The 20,644-nt window shown below is 34.8% G+C and overlaps 1 protein-coding gene across 8 annotated transcripts in view; it reads left to right on the forward strand.

The window, feature by feature from the left end:
- Positions 1-20,644, forward strand: part of LOC121738490 (potassium voltage-gated channel protein Shaker) — a 348,407-nt gene that overhangs the window by 62,536 nt on the left and 265,227 nt on the right. The window contains exon 1 of one of the 8 annotated variants that reach the window (XM_042130565.1): positions 17,196-17,393. The exons of the other annotated variants lie outside the window; for them this stretch is intronic. Coding sequence (XP_041986499.1) covers positions 17,239-17,393 — 155 coding nt within the window. The 5' untranslated portion in view covers positions 17,196-17,238. Of the gene's footprint in view, positions 1-17,195; positions 17,394-20,644 lie in introns of those variants that run through there. 8 annotated transcript variants of the gene reach the window in all.

Raw genomic sequence — 20,644 nt, forward strand, 5'->3', positions numbered from 1 at the left:
ATTTAGTCTCCGTGTCCTAGGGAGTCAAGGCTACCCGATATTGTCATGTGAAGCGATTTGTTCAATTTGAATTCTGTTTATCTTTCAACTTGAATTTCTCAAGACTTGAATCAATTACAGTGTTTTCTTTGTGTGCGAGCTGTTATCCTAGAATTATACTAAGTAAAACTTTTATATTGATCTTAGAAATTTACTTAACTACGCCGTAGCTACAAAGAATTGTAATGGTTTTTAAAGTGATAACTTAAAAATCATTACACATAAAGAAGTGTACCTAATGATCTAAATCTGATGATGAGAAATATTAAGTTTAAGTTAGATGTAAAGTACTTACATAATAATAGAGATGGATAAAAATTACATTGACTCGCGTCAGCTCTAGTAGACAAGTGGCAAGCGATTATTATCGTAAACGCTAACAAAATGTATGCGATTTGACTAAGTCATCGCTTCGCTAGCAAATAATCAAATCCCTAATATCAAATCCCATACATTTTGTGGCGTTGGAGTTGGCGTTATTTACTATAATCGCTTGCCACTTGTCTAGGCCCTCAGGGCGGAGACGAAGGAAAAGTATACAGCCGGCGCGACCTAGGAGGGGGATTACTATCCCAACTTTTTCTACCGCGTGGCGAAAATGCTGCCTTCGCTAATTAGTTCTCACTCCTGTCGGAACTTTTTTACTAATGAAGCCCTATGTAATAGGTTTGCGCCATTAAGTGAGTTCTGATTTTTGTGACGTGCCAATAAGTAATTAGTGTTGAAAAATTATCAGTCCTCAATGAAGGTGCTTTTTCAGGAATGCTAATTAAAATTAACAGTTATACACTTACAATAAAGTACTAACATATAATTATAACATAGTAATAGAAAACGAATATCTGCCCTAACCTTACTAGAAATGTTTGCGTTTATACGAAAATGCACACGCACTCAACCGTCTCGCATCTGGCCGTGGCAGGCACGATGCCAACATCTGTGAATATTATGTCCCGTGTCTACAGTGCTCCATCCGTGATTTAATGTCTGTGGGACTTCACTTGTTACCGGATTTCAAGTGTCTAGTTTCTAGTAAGTACTAAAAATTTCGAATTTTCTTCTATCTAACTTTTCTCTTAAAAGCAACGAATTATTTCAGCCTTGTTTTCACATTCTTCTTTTAGAATTATTAATAAAATTATTTTCATTTTAACTATTTGGTATGCGTTTCTTGTTAAGCTTATACATGCGAATCAGTGTCTAGTAAAAACTACGAACATTAAGAGAATACATAATAATATTTGATAGTTTGTTGTAGAAAAATGGTTTCTGCGTGAAATTGAATAAAAAAGCATTTAATTTGCGGTGAATATCAGCTATATAGTCAATTTAATTAATTTTCGTGGACCATTAGGGTCAGGTAACAAATTATTTTCAACCTGACGCGTCGATGTGACTTGACCCTTAGAAACGTTCACATCTTTTCACGTTGAATATCCATCCATTATCACGTTACAAGGACCATAACCATTCATACATTTATTCATACAAAAACGTTCATCTACGAGATCATTACCCCAGTAAGTCTCCATTGTTATGACGCCTGTCTGTCTGGACTCACTCTCAGCTCCCCTACTATCATGAGTAGTACATCGAAATACAATATACACAGAATGATAGCACTTATATTACATATTTTGCCCGCTGAATCTAACAAATCTGAACGATCAGATGAATCTAACAAATCAAAATCTGAATGTTACAAAACTAAGTGATAATACTTTAGGGTGTGTACGTGTTCCTCGTAGAGAGTTCACTATGAAAGTGGCAGCGCTGAAAGACCAATTTTTTTTCACTTTTGTATGGGCAAAACGCCCCAGCGTCACGAGTTTCCCCATACAAAAGTGAAAAAAATTTAGTATTTCAGCGCTGCTACTTTCACAGTGAACTCTCTACGAGGAACACGTACACACTACACACCCTGAAGTATTATCACCTAATTTTGTTACACCCTGTATATAAACTAGTGAATAGATAAACTCCTGTCAAAAAATATAGGGTAAAGCGGGTGATCGACGGGCGAGTAAGACCATGGCACAAGACGATGGCGACCGTTACACTAGCGCCGTCGCGTCGCGTCGGTAAAACCGCGGTCTTACACGTCCGTCGATCGCCCACTTTAGGATTTAATCATGTTTTTTATTTCTTTTTCTAGTTATTGTTTAAATTAATGTAAATTAAATTTCTTTTCAGGTAAGTGACCTTCTATTGAGATCGGAGGATTCTGAAATCGAAGCAGGTAAGTTCGTAAGTTCAGCAGGTAAGGCGTATTAAGAGGAATAGTAGGAAAATCACTTTTGAGGTATTTTCAAGGTAGGTAGTTATTTCAAAATTCCAAAACAAAATATGTGTGGCACTTGGGCATATTAAAAAAATGTACTCGGGGACAGCCGCGGTAAAGTTATTGCATAGCATTTTAACAAATTATGCAATTATAATTCCCATACGTCTAGTCGCACGGACACAAACACCGTGCCGAAGTTCTGGCGACGCCGCACCGCAGCTGTGCCGTCGGAGTTGGTTTGTGAGGATTTTTCGTTACGGAATTTCTTGATTCGGTCACCGCGCTCAAATCCTGCGGTAAAAGTTATGCAAAAACTTAAAATATTATTATTTATTATAATTAACTACTCTTTAACATAAATACTATCATAGTAAAAGCTATACTGTAATTCTGTCTACTCTGACTATACTGTAAGCTATAAATTGTATCAACAACTTCTTTCGACGACCTCTTATCCTTTTACTAATAAAGACGCAGCGCATAACTATACAAGATCTCTCTGTCTGTCTGAATGTGTCTTTTCCAGTAGCAAAAACCTATATTTAATAAAACCTATCAACAGACTTAATATATTTCTTATGATAACGCGTATCCATTCTGATACTTTTTTTACGGGCTCTGGCCCACCACACATTCATTCCCATCCATTCTGATACTGTCGATAATCATAATATCCAATTTGTTTTTCTATCTCAACCCTGAAACCGTTGCTAGGTAAATCGATTTAACTATTAAAATTCATACAGTTCGTTCCCTCTGTTTTGTTACGGAGATCAAATGTTGGCAACTTTCCAAGGTTAAGCGCTTTCATTGATCTTTCGCTTCAGTAATCAAATAATCATAACAATGTGTTGGGAAGGGTTTATAGGACTCAATTAAAAAGAGCAAAGGTTATTAAAAGGTTATACTAAGTCATAAAATAGTTACATCCGTATCTATTTTATGACTTACGGCCGTTCCCAATATTTGATCTATCTCTGGTTTTGCCCTACTAGAGATAGGAATAGCTCACAATTGACATAAAATATATGTCTCTAATGTCTAATGTGAGCTATTCCTATCTCTAGTAGGGCAAAACCAGAGATAGATCAAATATTGGGAACGGCCGTTAGTAGGTATACTTAGTCCAAAAACTAAGATATTCAAAAGGCTCTCATACGAAAAGGCAGGCCAAATCTAGTCGGTTTGGTCACAAACCTACCTGACCAGTATGGGAAACGAGTCCAGTCAGGTCGGCCTGCGTCGTTCCGACCGGATTCTACTGCTCAATGCTTGCGGTCGCGGGTTCGAATCCCGCCGACGGAACAAAAAGTTTTCAATGTTTCCGGGTCCTGAATATGTATTAAATATGTGTATAATAATATCCTTCAGGTACTTAGCACGGGGCCAGACTGTAGTGGTGTGAAGCGTCCATCATGGACGCTTCACACCACGTTAGTTTGATATACAATTATTGGGCTCGTCCGTATATCGGGGACCCCATATAGGGTCATAGAGACTGCACCTCTCTTAACCTTACCTAGCACCTTTATGGTTAAAATGCCACATGACATTATATAAATTTTACCTCTCTATTATGCATCGTCGCATTAACATAGTTTAAATGTGACCCTAATGAGTGAATAGAACTCAATAAATACGAGTCTCTATCACTGGTCTTCTGGTAGCAGTCTTCAAATTCTTATTGAAGAATGTGTTCTGAATTTTCGAACAGTCGCGTCATTGGAGTTTAGCGTCGAGGGCAATCTTCGAATCTGCTTTGGGGATAACTCCAAACTATTCCTTCGATTCTTGCATGAGTGCATATTGAAACAAATTGCACCGAACTCCGAAAATTCATTGCTTTAAGGTCAATGGTACATAATCCATACTTCCATAATATTTTTTAAAATTCTAATATACTAATATTAGAAATGCGAAAGTTCTCTCTGTTTCTCTCTACGCCCAAACCAATGAACCGATTTTGCATGGTATGGTTATAATATTTTAATTACGTAATTACGTATTAACGTTAAATGACGTATTAAAAAATAATATTGTAATTTTTATTTGTTTATTTATAACTCACAACAGCTGATTCTTGTGTATCTGATACTTAAATATAACTTACTTTAACCGCCGTACTTGGAGCCATTTAATTATGATTAACCTTCAATTTAATGAAAAGTTTGACATATGTAATGCATGGGGCTTATGAGTTTTGAATTAATTACATTAAAGTAATTAATATTCCACTTTGAGTGCTTAGATAACTACATACTTTGTACCTACTTAAGTAACACCGTTATGCAATAATTATTTAACACTATGATTACAACCATACAGTCGTAGAGTCTTACAAGGTTCCATACAGCCTAAAATACACTCCTCACTCACTTTAATTGGCCGAGCTATTTTCTGTGTAATCGCCAATGAACTTGGCATACCAAGTTCAAATGCCAGAGGCTCTATAAGTGCTATAACAGAATATTATGTTAACACGATTATCTGACATCACTCATATTTCGCTTATACCCTTCCATTACGTGAAATATATCTATATAGAAGCCTTTACTACCACCACAACTAGTCGCTACATAATATAAAACAAAGTTACTTTTTTTCCCTCACGTCCCTTTGTTCCCTTTCATCTTTAAAACTACTCAACGGATTTTGATGCGGTTTTCTTTAATAGATAGATTGATTAAACAGGCTGAACCTGAAATAATACTAAGTATTATTGTACTCTATTAAAAGGTCTATAGAAAACTTCACGATGGTATAATTATGTCTATCTCTTATGGATAGACAAACACAATATCATTTTTGTCAGTTACTTTTAACTACAAATAATGGCTAATTTTCGAAGCGATTTTAACCAATACGGCATTAATCCCTATTCACTTTTAATACATTATTGATTTAATATAGATCTATATGGCCCTTTACAGCATATGATTTAAATGAATATTTTCGAAGAAATTACATATTTAAAAATTGCGGGACGTAGCTTTTGCTGCGGTACCGGCTGGACCGCCGCGCCGGTACCGCCGCAAAAGCCGACTACCGACTACCGGACGGTGTAGTAATGAATTTAAATCAAAACTGCAGTACTGAATCGATTTTAATCATTTTTTCAGTGAGTGACTTAAGCTATATATTTTAAACCCGTGCGAAGCCGGGGCGGGTCGCTAGTATCTATAATAATAAATTATATAGGCATAATTTTATAATGCTATATCTGTTCTTAGCTTAGACATTGAGCAAGTAGATTTACAAGCTATAAGCCTTATCTTAAGCTCATCTTAGAGATTAATGATTGTCACTTCAGTTCTAGAATTTCGTGATTTATGAGATTAAAAGTTTACAGACAATAATATAACTGACATTTATTAATGGTTTGTCAGAGAAATTACTTTATTTGATTCTAGCAATTGTAATACAAGATGTAACAAAACTAAGTGATAATACTTTTGGGGTGTGTATGTGTTATCCTTAAATAGAGTTGTCTGTGAAAGTAGCAGCGCTAAAAGAAGATTTTTTGTGATTTGTATGGGCAAATTCATAACGCTGGGGCGCTGGCCCAAAACAGAAAAAAGCTGTTTCAGTGCTGTTACTTTAACAGTGAACTCTATATAAGGAACACATACGCACCCTAAAGTATTTTTTTTTAATTCTTAACAACTGTTGCTATTTTATATTGCAACAACTTTGCATCTCTACATTTGTATGAATACAATATTTAAAAACCCTAAAGTATTATCATTTAGTTTTGTTACACCCTGTAGATGGAGATATTAATTTTTTTATCACAATATCAAAAGCAGGTTTGCTTATTGTTAAATATTAAGTATTCTTAACTAAAAAGTATAGCTAATCTGTCATAAGTAGATAATACTTGTATGATGATATTTTCTCTTACTGTTTGTGACTACTGTGATTTTCCTAAATAGTATGCCAGACAAAGACAAGAAAACTTTTTATAATTTTTCGCTATTTAAATTATTTTATTGGTATGGGTATTAAAATTTGATACCTAAAAGTTCATAGTTCATAACATGCCACCACCGCAAAAGTTTAATATCAACGATACAATCCAGGGCCCGTACCACGAAACGGTTTTGAGACTCAAACAATCGTACGAGAATGTTGCGTTCTACTCTAACAAACGTGAAATGACGTTGTTAGAGCAGGACGCGGCATTTTCGTCCGATTGTTTGAGTCTCAAAACGGTTTCGTAGTAGGCCTACAGCTTAGAGGATAACTCAAGCCACACCACAAGGTGTGGCTTGAGTTAACAATAACGTAAATTAAATTTAAGCACCAAGGAGTTTTCATAATCCCTGTTTGACTCGGATTTAAAAATCTTGTGCTGTGACTATTTGTCAACTTTGCTGCCGACTTAACATTAAAGGGGTGACAGACGTGCGAGTAAGTACGCGGACTTATAGCTCGACGATCTTAATCGCCTGTATGTCAGCAAAGAGCCGCGAGCCGCGAGCCTGGGGGCATGGTAATCCAGTGTGAGCGATTTTTGTGTGTCACCGACGGACGCGAGCCGAGTAAGTTCGCAAACTTAAAACCCGCGTGCTTTAAGTTCGTACGTCTATCAGGCCTTTTAAAGGCTCGGACACTGACGGACGGACGCTTTTTACTATTGTATGTTATTATGTGTTTAATTTGACCAAGCCGCGGGCAACAACTAGTTAACCAATAAGCATCCAGTAAGTTTTTGAATCCGAATAGAACGGCAGTTGTGGATGGTGCCTGCTATCCAAAGAATGTTAAACTTTAATGTAGTGACACAAAAATAATAAAATTATACAAAAGGTCATATCGCACGATTTACGTTTTCATGCAAATGTCAGAATGGTGGCCAATTTTGTACAAAAAATAAGTTATTTTCATACAATTTTTAGGTTTCATTTCCGCGAAGCGTACACGTGTTATTTCCGGCCTACTTTTCCGGCATAGATTTTTTCGAATCACTTAAAGGATCCAGATCCTTGTTTCTATTATCATTCCATCGATAAACATTGGCTTAAATCTAGTACTTGTTTTGAAACGTGCACCTTAAGCAGATTTTTTTCGAAACATTTTATGGACTCGAAACATTTTAACTATAGTTCTAAACATTTTATAAGTTAATTGAGTCTCGCTGCACTTTCCTATAAAATTAGTTTACGTCACGATCGAGGAAAAGATGAAGAAAAAATTCTTAAGACTCACTATAAGGTAAGTTTTTAAGAGCATTTCATAGTTTTATTCGCCATATATTTATATATAATTAGAATTCCCAACTTTTTTGACAGATTCTCCATACTTGATGTTGATGTTGATGATGATGTCAAGTTAATTGGTGGATAGCCTATTCGTCACTTATCAGGAAGTGGAGAAACATGCCCTAAAAATATAATATTATATGTTATACGCAGTTTAATTTGAGTAAAAGTAAGCACGTGTCCTTACTCAAAGTAAACTGTATAACATAATATTATTTTTTTACACGTGTATGACTAAAGAGTTACATGTGTCTTAATCTTAAGACATATTATAATATTGCTATACAAAACACGTGTAGATGAAAACATAAAAAAATATTTTATTTTTTGTACTTACTTATATCAAATATTAATAATCTGCCTTAAGACTCTTGTGACTCATCACTTATGACAGCGCGAGCTTTACACAAAAATATTATATGGTAAAGTTCAAAAGATGAAATTGAGGAAGAAAATAATATTAATTCTGTGCCTCGGTTGTTCATTTTGATTATTCAGTTTTAGGTTCTAGTTACTTTAGTTAGGCCCATGCTTAAATCATAATATTAATTTAATATAATCAACATTGAATAATGTAAAGTAGAAAATATTATTATTATTTAACTCTACAAAATTTTATATTTTCAAGCGCGTCAGTGTTTGTGGTCGAATCAAAATTAATTAATGCATTCCCTTGATACTTAATAGCGAAGCCTTGACATGCTATGCTTGCATATTTAAGTTATGAAATGTCAGTTAAAATATGATTTTCTTGTAATTATACAAAAAGCTGAGTGTAAAATATTAAGGTTATGTATAAAATATTAATATTAAGGTTATATTTGTATGATACAGCGGATATACTTAATATTATATTTAAGACAGATCAATGATGAAAAATGTAAGCTTTACTTAATTTGTGTAAGTATTATAATATAAAATGACACGTTCCTAAACTATAAATATAACATTTTATCCTAGGTATTTATTGTACAAAATGAAACTCCGTGGATACCGAACCGTTCACGCGTTAACCTCGACTATGTCTGTGCCTTTCAAACTTTTCCAGTAGGTTTGGAATCATAGTACTCTTTCATTATAATATATTTGTTGACTGTAAGCAGTCGCCTAAGCTTGTGGTTTTTGCGGCAAGATAATTTGTAATTTTGTATATATTGTGAATATTGAACAAAGAATAATTAAACTTGTTATCAATCGTCAAATATCTGTACTAACATACACTATAAATTTTAATAATGTTATGGCTAACTTGTTGCATCGTATAAAAGTATTAAAATATTCTTATTTCCCCACGTACAGATCTTATACTTATTGTATTACGGCTCATATTCGCTTGAAATTCATGAATGACTTCCACTAATCTCCGGGTGACAAAGAGTTCTTTAGTGAAAAGAGAACTACAAGAGGGCCTTTGTCTTTTAAGTGGCGTTTTTTGTAACAAAACTGTTGATTTTTCATTCTAGTGAGTGTATAATTTTACTCATCAATGGGACATCTTAATGAGGTCTGATGACCGGTAAACAATGTTTCAATCCAATCTAGCGCCTTTTTGCGAAATCGTATTCAAAATCAAAATATTTATTTCTAATTTGCTTAAAAAAGCTAACACTTTAAGAACGTCGCGTCTACATGAGGCCTCTTGCCGGTGCCCATTTACACTATCCCAATAGTAATCCAGTATTGGATTTAAATATAAACCCATACTAAGTCCCAAAATTATCTTGTAAGATTTTTTTACAACTATTTGAAGAATATTTTAAACACATTAGGCAGGTGACTGCGGCTCTTTTTTTTGAGGAGGGGAAATGCATTACATATCCCCCCCCCCCCTCCTCGGGGGAAGTGGCAGGGGTATGTTCGCCCTCCGCAGAGGTTTACCGACTAAAACCCCCCCATGCCCTCGTCAACGCATGTGAAGGAGCGGGATCGCAATTCGCAATGCATTCAACCGCGTCCTCCACAGCGCTTGCCGCCTCCAGCACCTCTTCGGCTGCAGCAGCCTTTGCCGGCGCGTGTCTGCACCGAGAGGCTCCTCGGGCATCGGGGGAGCCTTTCTCCTCAGGGCCTATGTTGCGGATGGTGATCCCCCGATCAACCACCCACAGGCCTAGGCTTCAACCTCCATGGCGGAGGCGGTTTCACTCGCCCCGGCCTTATTGGCTCCAGGCCGCTTACGCGGCCGAGCCTTGCGCTTCCTCCTCGTGCTGGGAAGCTTGCTGGCTGCTGTAAAACAGCCGTTACTCCCCAGCACGTGGTTGCTCTCTCTGCCGAGCTCTGCGAAGAAGACGCAGCTGGGCTGCTCCGCGCAGTCGGCGGCCTTGTACCCAGCTTCCCGCAACGAAAGCAATTCCCGCTACGGTCTACCAGGGACTGACAGCTCGTTGTAGGTGACTGCGGCCTAGTAACACCTAGTAATTTCGAAAATTATAAAGGGGAAAAGTAATATACAATCTTTTTGTTTTCTGTGTTTGTGTTCCGACACCGCTGTATCGATTTTGAAGAAATTTTTCATGATTGAAAAATAAATGCAATTCAAAATTTTCACCTTTACACGATCGATCTTTGATCTCTATCAATAATAATACAATATTATAATGGCAAAACAACATTTGCCGGATCAACTACTACATAAAACTCTACAGTAGTTCTCAGATTTATCCGATCAATCTTCCGGAAGTTCCGTACCTGAATTATAGATGCGGACGTGATCGTCCTAGCAACGACTAAGGAAAAATGTCGTAAGCCTTAATCCAAATTTACAGTTACGGGTACGAAGATATAACACCCTATCAGTTCTCTAAGACCCCTACGTCGATGGGAAGCGGATGCGTTTCCGTATCCAAGGTCTAATATTACCCACTATATCCATAAAGTATTCGGAATTGTACAGGAAAACCTGTGGTAGGACATGTCAAGTAAATAATAATCAATTTAAAATTTCGAATTGTCGCTAACAGATCGCAGTACTTTCATCGCGCATGTTAGGGTTCCGTACCCAAAGGGTAAAAACCCTATTACTAAGACTGAAATTTTCACAAAATACTCTAACTGCATAAATTATGCTTTAATAATTAAATAATAAATATAAATGATAATAAATATAATAAATATAAATAAATGTGTGACCCTCCGTTATAGTATATGTGAGCAATTTGCTCTCTGATACATGTATAAGTAAAGAATGTTGCAGACCCGACCCGGAAGAAAACGCCTTTTAGTATTAAGCCTCTAAATGAAAATAGCCTCTGTACGACTCCCGAGCTCCTTACTCGAAACTGTTAACATAATATTATTATTTTGGAACGAAGTTCCTTATGGCGCGTTCGGCATTGCTAAAGGGGGCTAGACAGAACGATATTTGACCTCGACACTGTTTTATTAGTACCTGCATACATTAACACGTTCGCTGCGAAGCAAGACATTATATTATGCCTGGTTGATTGCTTTCAGTCTATGCACGCTCTAAAATCGTGTCTTTTCGCTCGGTGCGGGCACTGTAACTCGAGAAGTACTACGTGTACGAGAGAGATAGTTTTATATCTAACAACCATTTTTAAAGCTTATGACGTTTAACGATTAAATAATGCACTAGGTTTTTTAAACATAGTTCGCACTGAATTAAAATTGAATAAGATTAGTGCGAATACCAGGCCTTGATTTGTAGGCCTGGTAGCCGAACTGAGCGAGCGAGAGGCGTGTGCGCCGTGGCTAGTGCTGTCGAATGCTTTGTTTGTTGTCGATTTGTCTATTGTGCGCATGTGTTTTCAGTTTTGATATTTACGTTTTAATCGCGTGGTAAATATTAAAGTGTTATGAAATGGCGTCAAATAATATTGTTTTGAGTAGTGACAAAGTCTTTGATATATTTCACGTTAGGCCTGTTATTAAGCAAAAAAAGTCAAAAGGAGAATGCAGTTGGAGAAAAGCATCAGCACAGCTGCATTTGAATCAGTTTTTTCCTATCATTATCTATGCTAATATTATAAATGCGAAAGTGTGTCTGTCTGTCTGTTACCCCTTCACGCCATTTTTTTCCATCCAATCTCCAACCGATTTTGCTGAAATTTGACATGGAGATACTCTGACTCCCGGGAAAAGACAAAGGATACTTTTCATCCTGGAAAAATGTACGGTTCCTGCGTGATAAACAAATTTTTACACAACGGAGTTGTGTGCGTCATCTAGTTTTAAAAAATTGTCGATATGATGCATTTATTTTACTGTCCCATCCCTATTATTATATGTTTGTGGTGCTTGAACAGGACTGGTAAACCTGGTATCTCTTTTTTTTAAAGACATCAAGTTTCTGTCTAATGAACTTTATACAGGTGAAATTTCATTCATTCAATCCTAGTATTGTTGATCCTGGGTTCATATTTCTATGAACGGCTTTCATCAGGCCATTAAATACCGCGTTCGCTTACGATGAAAACTTGAAACCAGATCGAAAATACCTAATTACGTAGGAGAGCCATGCTTCGGCACGAATGGGCCGGCTCGACCGAAGAAATACCACGTTCTCACAGAAAACCGGCGTGAAACAGCGCTTGCGCTGTGTTTCACCGAGTGAGTGAGTTTACCGGAGGCCCAATCCCCTATTCCCCACCCTACCCTATTCCCTTTACTTCCCTTCCCATCCCTACCCTTCCCTATTCCCTCTTAAAAGGCCGGCAACGCACCTGCAGCTCTTCTGATGCTGCGAGTGTCCATGGGCGACGGAAGTTGCTTTCCATCAGGTGACCCGTTTGCTCGTTTTATCTCATAAAAAAAAAAAAAAACTGGTATCCCATGGTATGCTAGGTACAAAAAATCAGTCTCGCAGTTAACGTGTTAATAGTATTCCTGTGCATCAACTAGATGGCGTTTTTCAGAATAAACAGCGACGCGCTGTTAGTATTCCTGGGCGTCAATAGATGGCGTTTTTTTAATATTTTTTTGAGTGTATAATCCCACCAAAAACCTGAAATGTAAAAGGAGCCAAGCAAAATATTGCATAGCTATTCAAAGCTTTCAGTAAAGGTATCAATAGATTTCTTTATTTTATAATTATTATAGTGGCTTGGCAATGAACACAATACTAACAAAATATAATATAAAACTGCATATTTGGAAGAGTTCATAGTTTCATACTTACACAGACGGCAAGCGTAAAGTGTATGTGTAAGCGTATGTAACGACGCATGTGGCCGATGGTACCCACAATAAATACAATCAGTCAGTCACTGATTATTTCTATAGTGCTCATTGCCAAGCCACTATAATAATTATAAAATAAAGAAATCTATTGATACATTTACTGAATGTTGATTTAAATTACAAAATAAGTTCAAGGCTTGGCTTGAATATGATCTGAAAACTTTTTACGACAGAAGTTTTGACCAGCTATGCAATATCTTGCTTGGCTCCTTTTACATTTTATGTTTTTGGTGGAATTTAATTTATTTTTTAAGGTTTTTTCTTGCATTTTCAGGTCACGTTTAAATAACTTTTCTATACTTAGCTTAGCACCCATTTTCTATCTCCTTTATATCTTTTCTTCGAGTCTTCGTTAATTCTTTAGGTGGACAACGTAATAACGTAAATACTTCTGAGTTCTGAGTCGGTTATTATATTCATATATAAGTTATAACTATAATTGACTCTTAAGTTTTAATACTTGAAGGTGGTTTTAGCATTACCGTTGAATATATAGCAGCACCTGATGTAAGCGTCTCAACGTTTCTCGCAGGAAAGGAGCACACCAGTCCTTATTTCATGTGTATAACTTAAAACTCCCATATTATATCGAGCGAGTAAGGAGTGTATATCGCAGTACTGATTACATTTATTTTTTAAACGAATTTAATTATTATTTTAATTTTTAACGTTGTTACTACTATTTTTTTATTTAATTAATATCATTTACATTTACACTAACTATAAAGCCTTTTAAAGTACGTCAAACAAATATGCAGTCGAAACTCATATGTCTCAATGTTTTTGGAAAGTTACAAATACCAAAATCTTTTCTTTTATTTAATTTAGTATTATATTATATTATTTTTCAGCCCAAAGGATGAAAACGGGATCCTATTATTAATAAGTCTTCGCTGTCTGTCCTTCGTTCATCCGTATGTTACCAGGCTGGATCTCGAGAACCGTAATAGCTAGATAGTTGCAAATGTCACAAATTATGTATTTCTGGTGTCGTTCTAAAAGCTAATAGTCCAATTAAAATAAAATAAATTATTAATGGAGGGCCTCATTTAACAAGCCTCATTTAAAAAATCGTGTTTGTTATTTAATGTTAATAGATCCATAATGGTAACAGCAAGGTTTTTGAAAATTTTAGAAAATACTCAATAGTATTTTAAATTTCATAATTAATAATAAAAATTAAATAAACTTATTATTTAAGGGTTGGAAGGGTATTATTTAATGCTCCCATACAAATTTACGGTACGGAACCCTATGTACGTCAGTCCGACTCGCACTTGGCCAGTTTCATATTTTTTCCTTTCATTGTGAATTAAGATCTGTCTGGGTACCAAATTTTAAGGTTATAAGTCTGCTAGAAGTACCTTAGAATTTTGATGATCTGTCAGTCAGTGAATGACAAAATGTAGTAACTTTGACCATCCGTAACTATTAAACTATTTATCGAAATCTGGAGGTTAAGCTAGTTTTAATACTTGCTCCTAGTGACCGAAATTCTAAACCCCTAGCTTTGTTAACATCTAAGATAAAGGGGGTGTGAAATAGCCGCGAACCGCTTCGAGAAAAGTATGGTTCGGCCGGGCCGTGCCTTTGCTAAAAAGCTTGGCTGGGGCACTGCCGTGCCCCCAGATATTATTATGTATACAGATTTTTTGAAAATAAGAAATAACTTCGTTCCATTCGGGTGTCCCTTGACACCTCTCAAGTGTTTTGTTACTAGATGTTGCCCGTGACTTCGTTTTAAACCTTAAGCAACGCTTCTCAAACTTTTATTGTAACTTCAACCTGAAGTAACTTATAGGCTGTCAATTAAAATTCTTGCTTGCCCCTCTCATGCTCAATACTAGCAGGTACATTAGTATAAACTTAACGTGTAACATATAAGGAGATTAATCTGCACGTTTCTCGGTTATGTTCCAGAACACTAGCTCATACATATACGTCACAATGACGACTAAATCCCACAAAATGAACGCCAAGAGTAGAACCAGTTCATTAAAAGAGGCTTATAGCGAGCGTGTGATAGGCGTGTACGAGACAGACAAATACTAATTATGTACAATCTGTATCATACATAATTCATAATATTATCCATTCATTAATTATTTTTAGCTCTATTTTTCAAATTACATTGTTCCGTAGTTAACAATAATTAATATCTTGATATTATGTCCTACCCTAGAACATAAAGGACCTCCATAGCGAATTTATTTACATCGGTTAAGTGGTTTGAGCGTTAACTAGCAACAAACAGAATGACAGATAAACTTTTGTATGTATTTATTATATTATAATTATAATAATAAGTATATTATAATATTGTTTTGTATGAGTAAATAATATGTAAGTAAACATTTAATTACCACAATAATCACGTATGACGTAGCCTACTCACAAAATTATTGGGTGCCATAATATGTGTCTGCTAAACACGTTCGAACAAATTAGTGCGAGCAAAAACAAAAGAAAAAGCAAACAAGTACATTATGTTAATAAAGTCTTATTCTCACCTCAAAGATCCCGTTAATTTGAGCTGGCGAGTTGCCAGATAGTTACAACTTGAGCTACTACAACATATTACGTCTCATAATGGATACATTTAGTGCTTTACTTTTTGGACTTCTCGAAGAAAATACTCAATTAACAGCCGTTAATATGATGACGATACTTTAATCATTAATCAAATAAAATAAATACTTTAAAGTAAAGTATTTATTTTATTTGATTAATGATTAAAAGTATCGTCATCATATTAAGGTTTAGGGTAACTACGAAAGTAGCGTGGAAGAAATAAGTATTGGAAGGAAAGAATAGGACCAAATTAAGTAACTTATCATAATATTATGTAGATCCGAATCAATTTCTGTGATTGCCGGTATATATTTATATAAGGGTTATGCTTGTTGAGCATTAATAATGTACTATACAGTCTGTAATAAAGTCAAATGACGACAGACTGGCCGTGTAAGAATTGTCTAACAGTATTTAGGATTTTAAAAAAAACTAAATCTATTTGCAATTTGACAAAAGACTTCAACCATAAATAAAAGAGTAGGTACAATGCGTGTGTATAGGCTTGTCAATCAAAATCTCCTAGTGTATGTGTTGTAATGTGTGTAATTTATATTATGTTTTATTTGTTAAAAAAATATAATATGATAAAAGCATAATTTCAAAATAATATTAGCTCGATGCACTGCTTCACCATGGTATTATAAACTATAACTGTGCAAAATTTCAATCACCTACATTTCCGCATTTTTCGTCAAAAGGGATCCAAAGTTTTTCGCTCTAATATTTAATTTTAATTGAAACGTTAGTCTATAAGTATAATTTATTATATCACAACAGTCAACAAGACAAAAATAAGGCCACGCGTACCTTGTGAATTGATTTTCTTTACCTTGCTAACTGATCATGCAGTGATGCATATGTATGGTATCCAACGCGATCCGATTGTTTATATATCTATTTATATCTAATACTAAGACAAAAACTCTATTCGATATCTTCAAAGGTAGAAACTTATACAATATTATGACAGATAAAAATATTATATTGTTATATCCTCTTACTAATATAGATATATTTTACGCAGCGTATAACTACTCAAGGGCAAACCTTTGTCTGTTATGTGACTATTCTCTAATATGCAAGATAAAATATATGTATAGGTACTTCAGTTATTAGCTCTCTAAATATTTCTATTAATAAAAAGGATAATGTATAGAATAAAATAAGAGTAATAGTTATCGGCGAAATCGACAGTTATTTTTGTAACAAACACCTTTATTCCCGTTTGGAATTCCTGTATCGGGACCGAAACGGAATTGCAAATGTGTATGCCAGGCCTTATTGCGATACGAGTGGCGTATCAAGTAATTTTGTTAAAAAACCAGCCTATTGAGATGCTACGGCGTCTAGTCTAGTTATTGTTTCTAAATGTATCTCTATTTATATATAAACCACCATTTAAAATTATAACCGGTAGAATAAACATCCACAGCACAACCATACATAATATAACCTCCTCCTTTTTGGAAGTCTGTTAAAAATATGGTTCAGTTTTAGGGTAGGATCACAAAGACTTCTGTCCTTTATTCCAATCAAAGATTCATGGTAGATGTAGAAAAAACAGACATAACACAAACAAACACACAGAATTTTGTTGTATGGCAAGCCAGAACGTAGAAGCCTATGAATCAATTTGTCTTATCGTTCATTGCGATATTCAATCAATTAAACGTAGAACGTAGAAGCTAAGTAAGTATATAAAACTATAATGAATGCATTGAATGAACGAAATGTCTATTATTGTACTTACTTAGCGACAGTTATATCTTGTTGTTAACATGTGGAAGTCTTACTACATTACCCTTGACTAACTCACTTCTGTTTCACACTTCCGACTGTGCGTACGATCTTTTAAATCTATTTCGAATAGATAAATAAGGATTAATGTATCATAGTGACGAGGTTTTAGTGTGTTTTCGCTTGCTTATTATATTGTGTATAGTAAGTGTAAGTGTGTGTAAAATGCTGAACGCAAATATCAGTGATGAGTTCTATCTGTATCAACAGAATATGCATTATGGACATGCTGACCTGCTCTGGTAAGTGAAACCTTAGTGATTAGTCCATTTGCGCCAGACCGCGGTAACTAAAACGGCTAAGTTAATCCTTTAAGCGGGTTAATTAATTATGTAGAAGTTGACAGTTAACCTTGAGTTAAGTGCTGTTTCTCTCGTTTTTCGAATTATGAAAGAAAATGTTATCTTTCTCCCAGATTGGTAGAACTCATTGTGTTACACAATATTCATTATATTGTTATAATTAAATTAAAAAACATGATGTTGTATTGTTTGATATTTCATTTATTCAATTCTCGGTAAAATTATTCGTTTAATGAACACGTCATGTATTTCCATGTATTTTGATTATGAAATTACAAATTTGGATACCGTGTTTTAATTATTACACTTAATTATATTATATTTGAAACCGACATTTAATTATAGCTTTTCGATTAACTAGATCGTGCACCATCAGGGAAATGTAATAAGTGACAGTTAATATTTGAGATCGATGACATTTTGTCGTCGGCGATATAATACGTCAACTGTACGTGATCATCCCACAAAGGACGGACTGGATAGATTGTGATAGAAATGGAATTCATTTTTCGAAGTTTTTGTGCGATGTCGTGTACATTTTCATTCACTTTGTCGAACATTTTGTGCTTTAAGTCTTTATTTGCCGTTTTTTTAAATTTAAAAACATAATATAGGTATCTACGTGGTTTATTTTGTCGTAGTTCCGTACCCAAAGGGTAAAAACGTGACCCTATTACTAATACTTCGTTGTCTGTCCGTCTGTCTGTCTCCAGGCTATATCTTTTTAAAATTTCACAGATCGCGTCGAGTCGATTCTGTCGCGACTTTATCAATAAAATATATACCTATACGAAAAACAAAACAAAATAAAATTTTGTAATATATGCCAGTGCATGATTTTATTGGGATGTCATTACACAGTACACATGACTGTCTTATCAATACATCACACTTGTCTTACCCGTAGTAGTCTAGCAGAATATGGCGGCAAATTCAAGAGGTCACGATCTCTGGCCAGTAAAATGGGTTAAATTTCGGAAAATCGGAACTCACGTGGAGCTTTCTCAATTTTTTTTTTATTTAATATCTTTATACCCTAAATCCAATAAACATTGTAGAAAATATTGAAATTGAAGAAGAGCACGCTCAAAAATTGCACTAATTAATGTCAACACGTAGAGCAACGAAAATTATAATTAGCCTAGTAAACGAATGCCCAAAATGGAAAAGTCGAAAGCAGAAGTTTTACCTTTGGTACTTTGTTTAGAGTATACTTAGGAGATAAACATACTAAAAGTCCTGACCCCTCCGAAGTGAGCCCGAGGGGGGGGGGGGGGGGTACGTAAGAAGGTACGAAATTATCTTCTACTACATAATAAATGCTAATTAAATTCTCTACAACTTCATCCTTTACACTTTGTATCTATCTCCAATCATTGCCTCGCTATGAGCTTCTAAAATTGGCCGATTTTCAAAAGTGTGTTTTTTAGGGTTTCGTACCCAAAGGGTTAAAACGGGACCATATTACTGAGACTTTGATGTCTGTCCGTCTTCCTGACCGTCTGTATAAATTAAATATTATACAAGGCTCTCATACAACAAACTTGATTTTTCTCATACAAAAAACAATAAAATGTTGAATATCGAACCTTTGCCAGATTTTTTCGTTTAATATCACTTTGGAGAAATTGTTTCTAATTAGCAAAACTAGCGCATGGTGCAATAATAAAGGATGTTTTTTTAATTTCTTAGGAAAAATAAAACACCCTGTATTATTGCACCATTCTTTAGTATTGCTTATAATAAACAAATTCTCCAAGGTAATGATGTACGGTTAAATCCAGGAAGGGTTAGATTTTTAAGGTTTTATTGTTTTCCCATACATTTCTTAAAAATATGAAACAATATACTAAAATACAACACTTTCTTCAAGTTAGCCATATACGATTACTTTCCAGAAGTCATTCCTTACCAGCAACACCATAAATTGATGCAATTATATAGGCTGTTTATATGTGATTTTTTCTTACCTTCTACCCTCATTAACTTTTTTCTCCCATGGTTTAGAGATTTTTCGTTATACAATAAAATATTCAACTTTCCACGCCCTTTCATTTGGTGTATGTTTCAAAGTGCTACATTAGTTTGGACGATATGCCCTTTAAAAATTAATTATTTATTTTATTTAAATTTTATTTTTAAAGTATAATATATATGTATGTATAGTAGTATAATATATATTATTATTATATATCATATCTTGGTGAATTTTTAATATATAGTAGTATAATATAAATTAAAAATTCACCAAGATATGACAATTCAAATATCTCATAAAAAGACCTGCCCGAAACGCTCCATACAAAGTGCTACGAAAGACTGACGTCAGTCTTTCGTAGTTTGTACGCATCGGGAGACAACTTTGTTCGACAGGTATATCAAATATTGCGTTTATGAAAGTGGTTTCATAACAAAAGTTGCTTTTAATTGCATAAGTTATCGAAATATACAAATATTATGAAATTTAATTGAAAAAAAAATCGACTTGAATATCCAACTTTAAAGGCGCATAACAAAAAAAAAATACAAATGCTGTCAAGCTGAAATTTTGGGACCACTTATTTTTTACCGTGATTTATTTATTTTATTAACAAAATTCGCTTATCTTTGACCTTGTCATCATCCCTATTATAACTATTACCTATGGTATATGTTATGTGATGTCAAAATTGGATATATAATATATAAATTTAAGTATATATAAATATAAAAATAATATATAAAATAATAATAGGAATAATAATAATATATTTTTTTTTATATTATGAGAAAAAAAGAACATTACTGATTTCAATTATAGAGCATTGAGCAATGGTATAACAAAATAAACTGGGCATGTGTCAAGCAATTAGTTACCCCGCGCTGTAGGTAGGTAGCGGTGTCTATAACTTGTTTACACTAGCACCGATGCGACGGATAACCGCGTGATCATAGCACCTAGGACATGCTACAGGCGAATATCGATTATTATCAGCCGAAAATGTCGCACGACAAATCGAATACGTAACGCTACACATGGCCAGTTGTGAGATATTATGTCGGTTGGGGGCATTGCGCGACAAACGTTGCATAATATACTAGTTATCGCTTGATATTTCTTATTATTTCTATGCAACATAGAGTGACGTAGGTATACTGTTATTAACGCCGAGCGTAGATTTCTAGTCGCAGTACTAATGATACATATCAAT

The sequence above is a fragment of the Aricia agestis genome, chromosome Z, assembly GCF_905147365.1.
Source record: "Aricia agestis chromosome Z, ilAriAges1.1, whole genome shotgun sequence".
Lineage (NCBI taxonomy): Eukaryota > Metazoa > Arthropoda > Insecta > Lepidoptera > Lycaenidae > Aricia > Aricia agestis.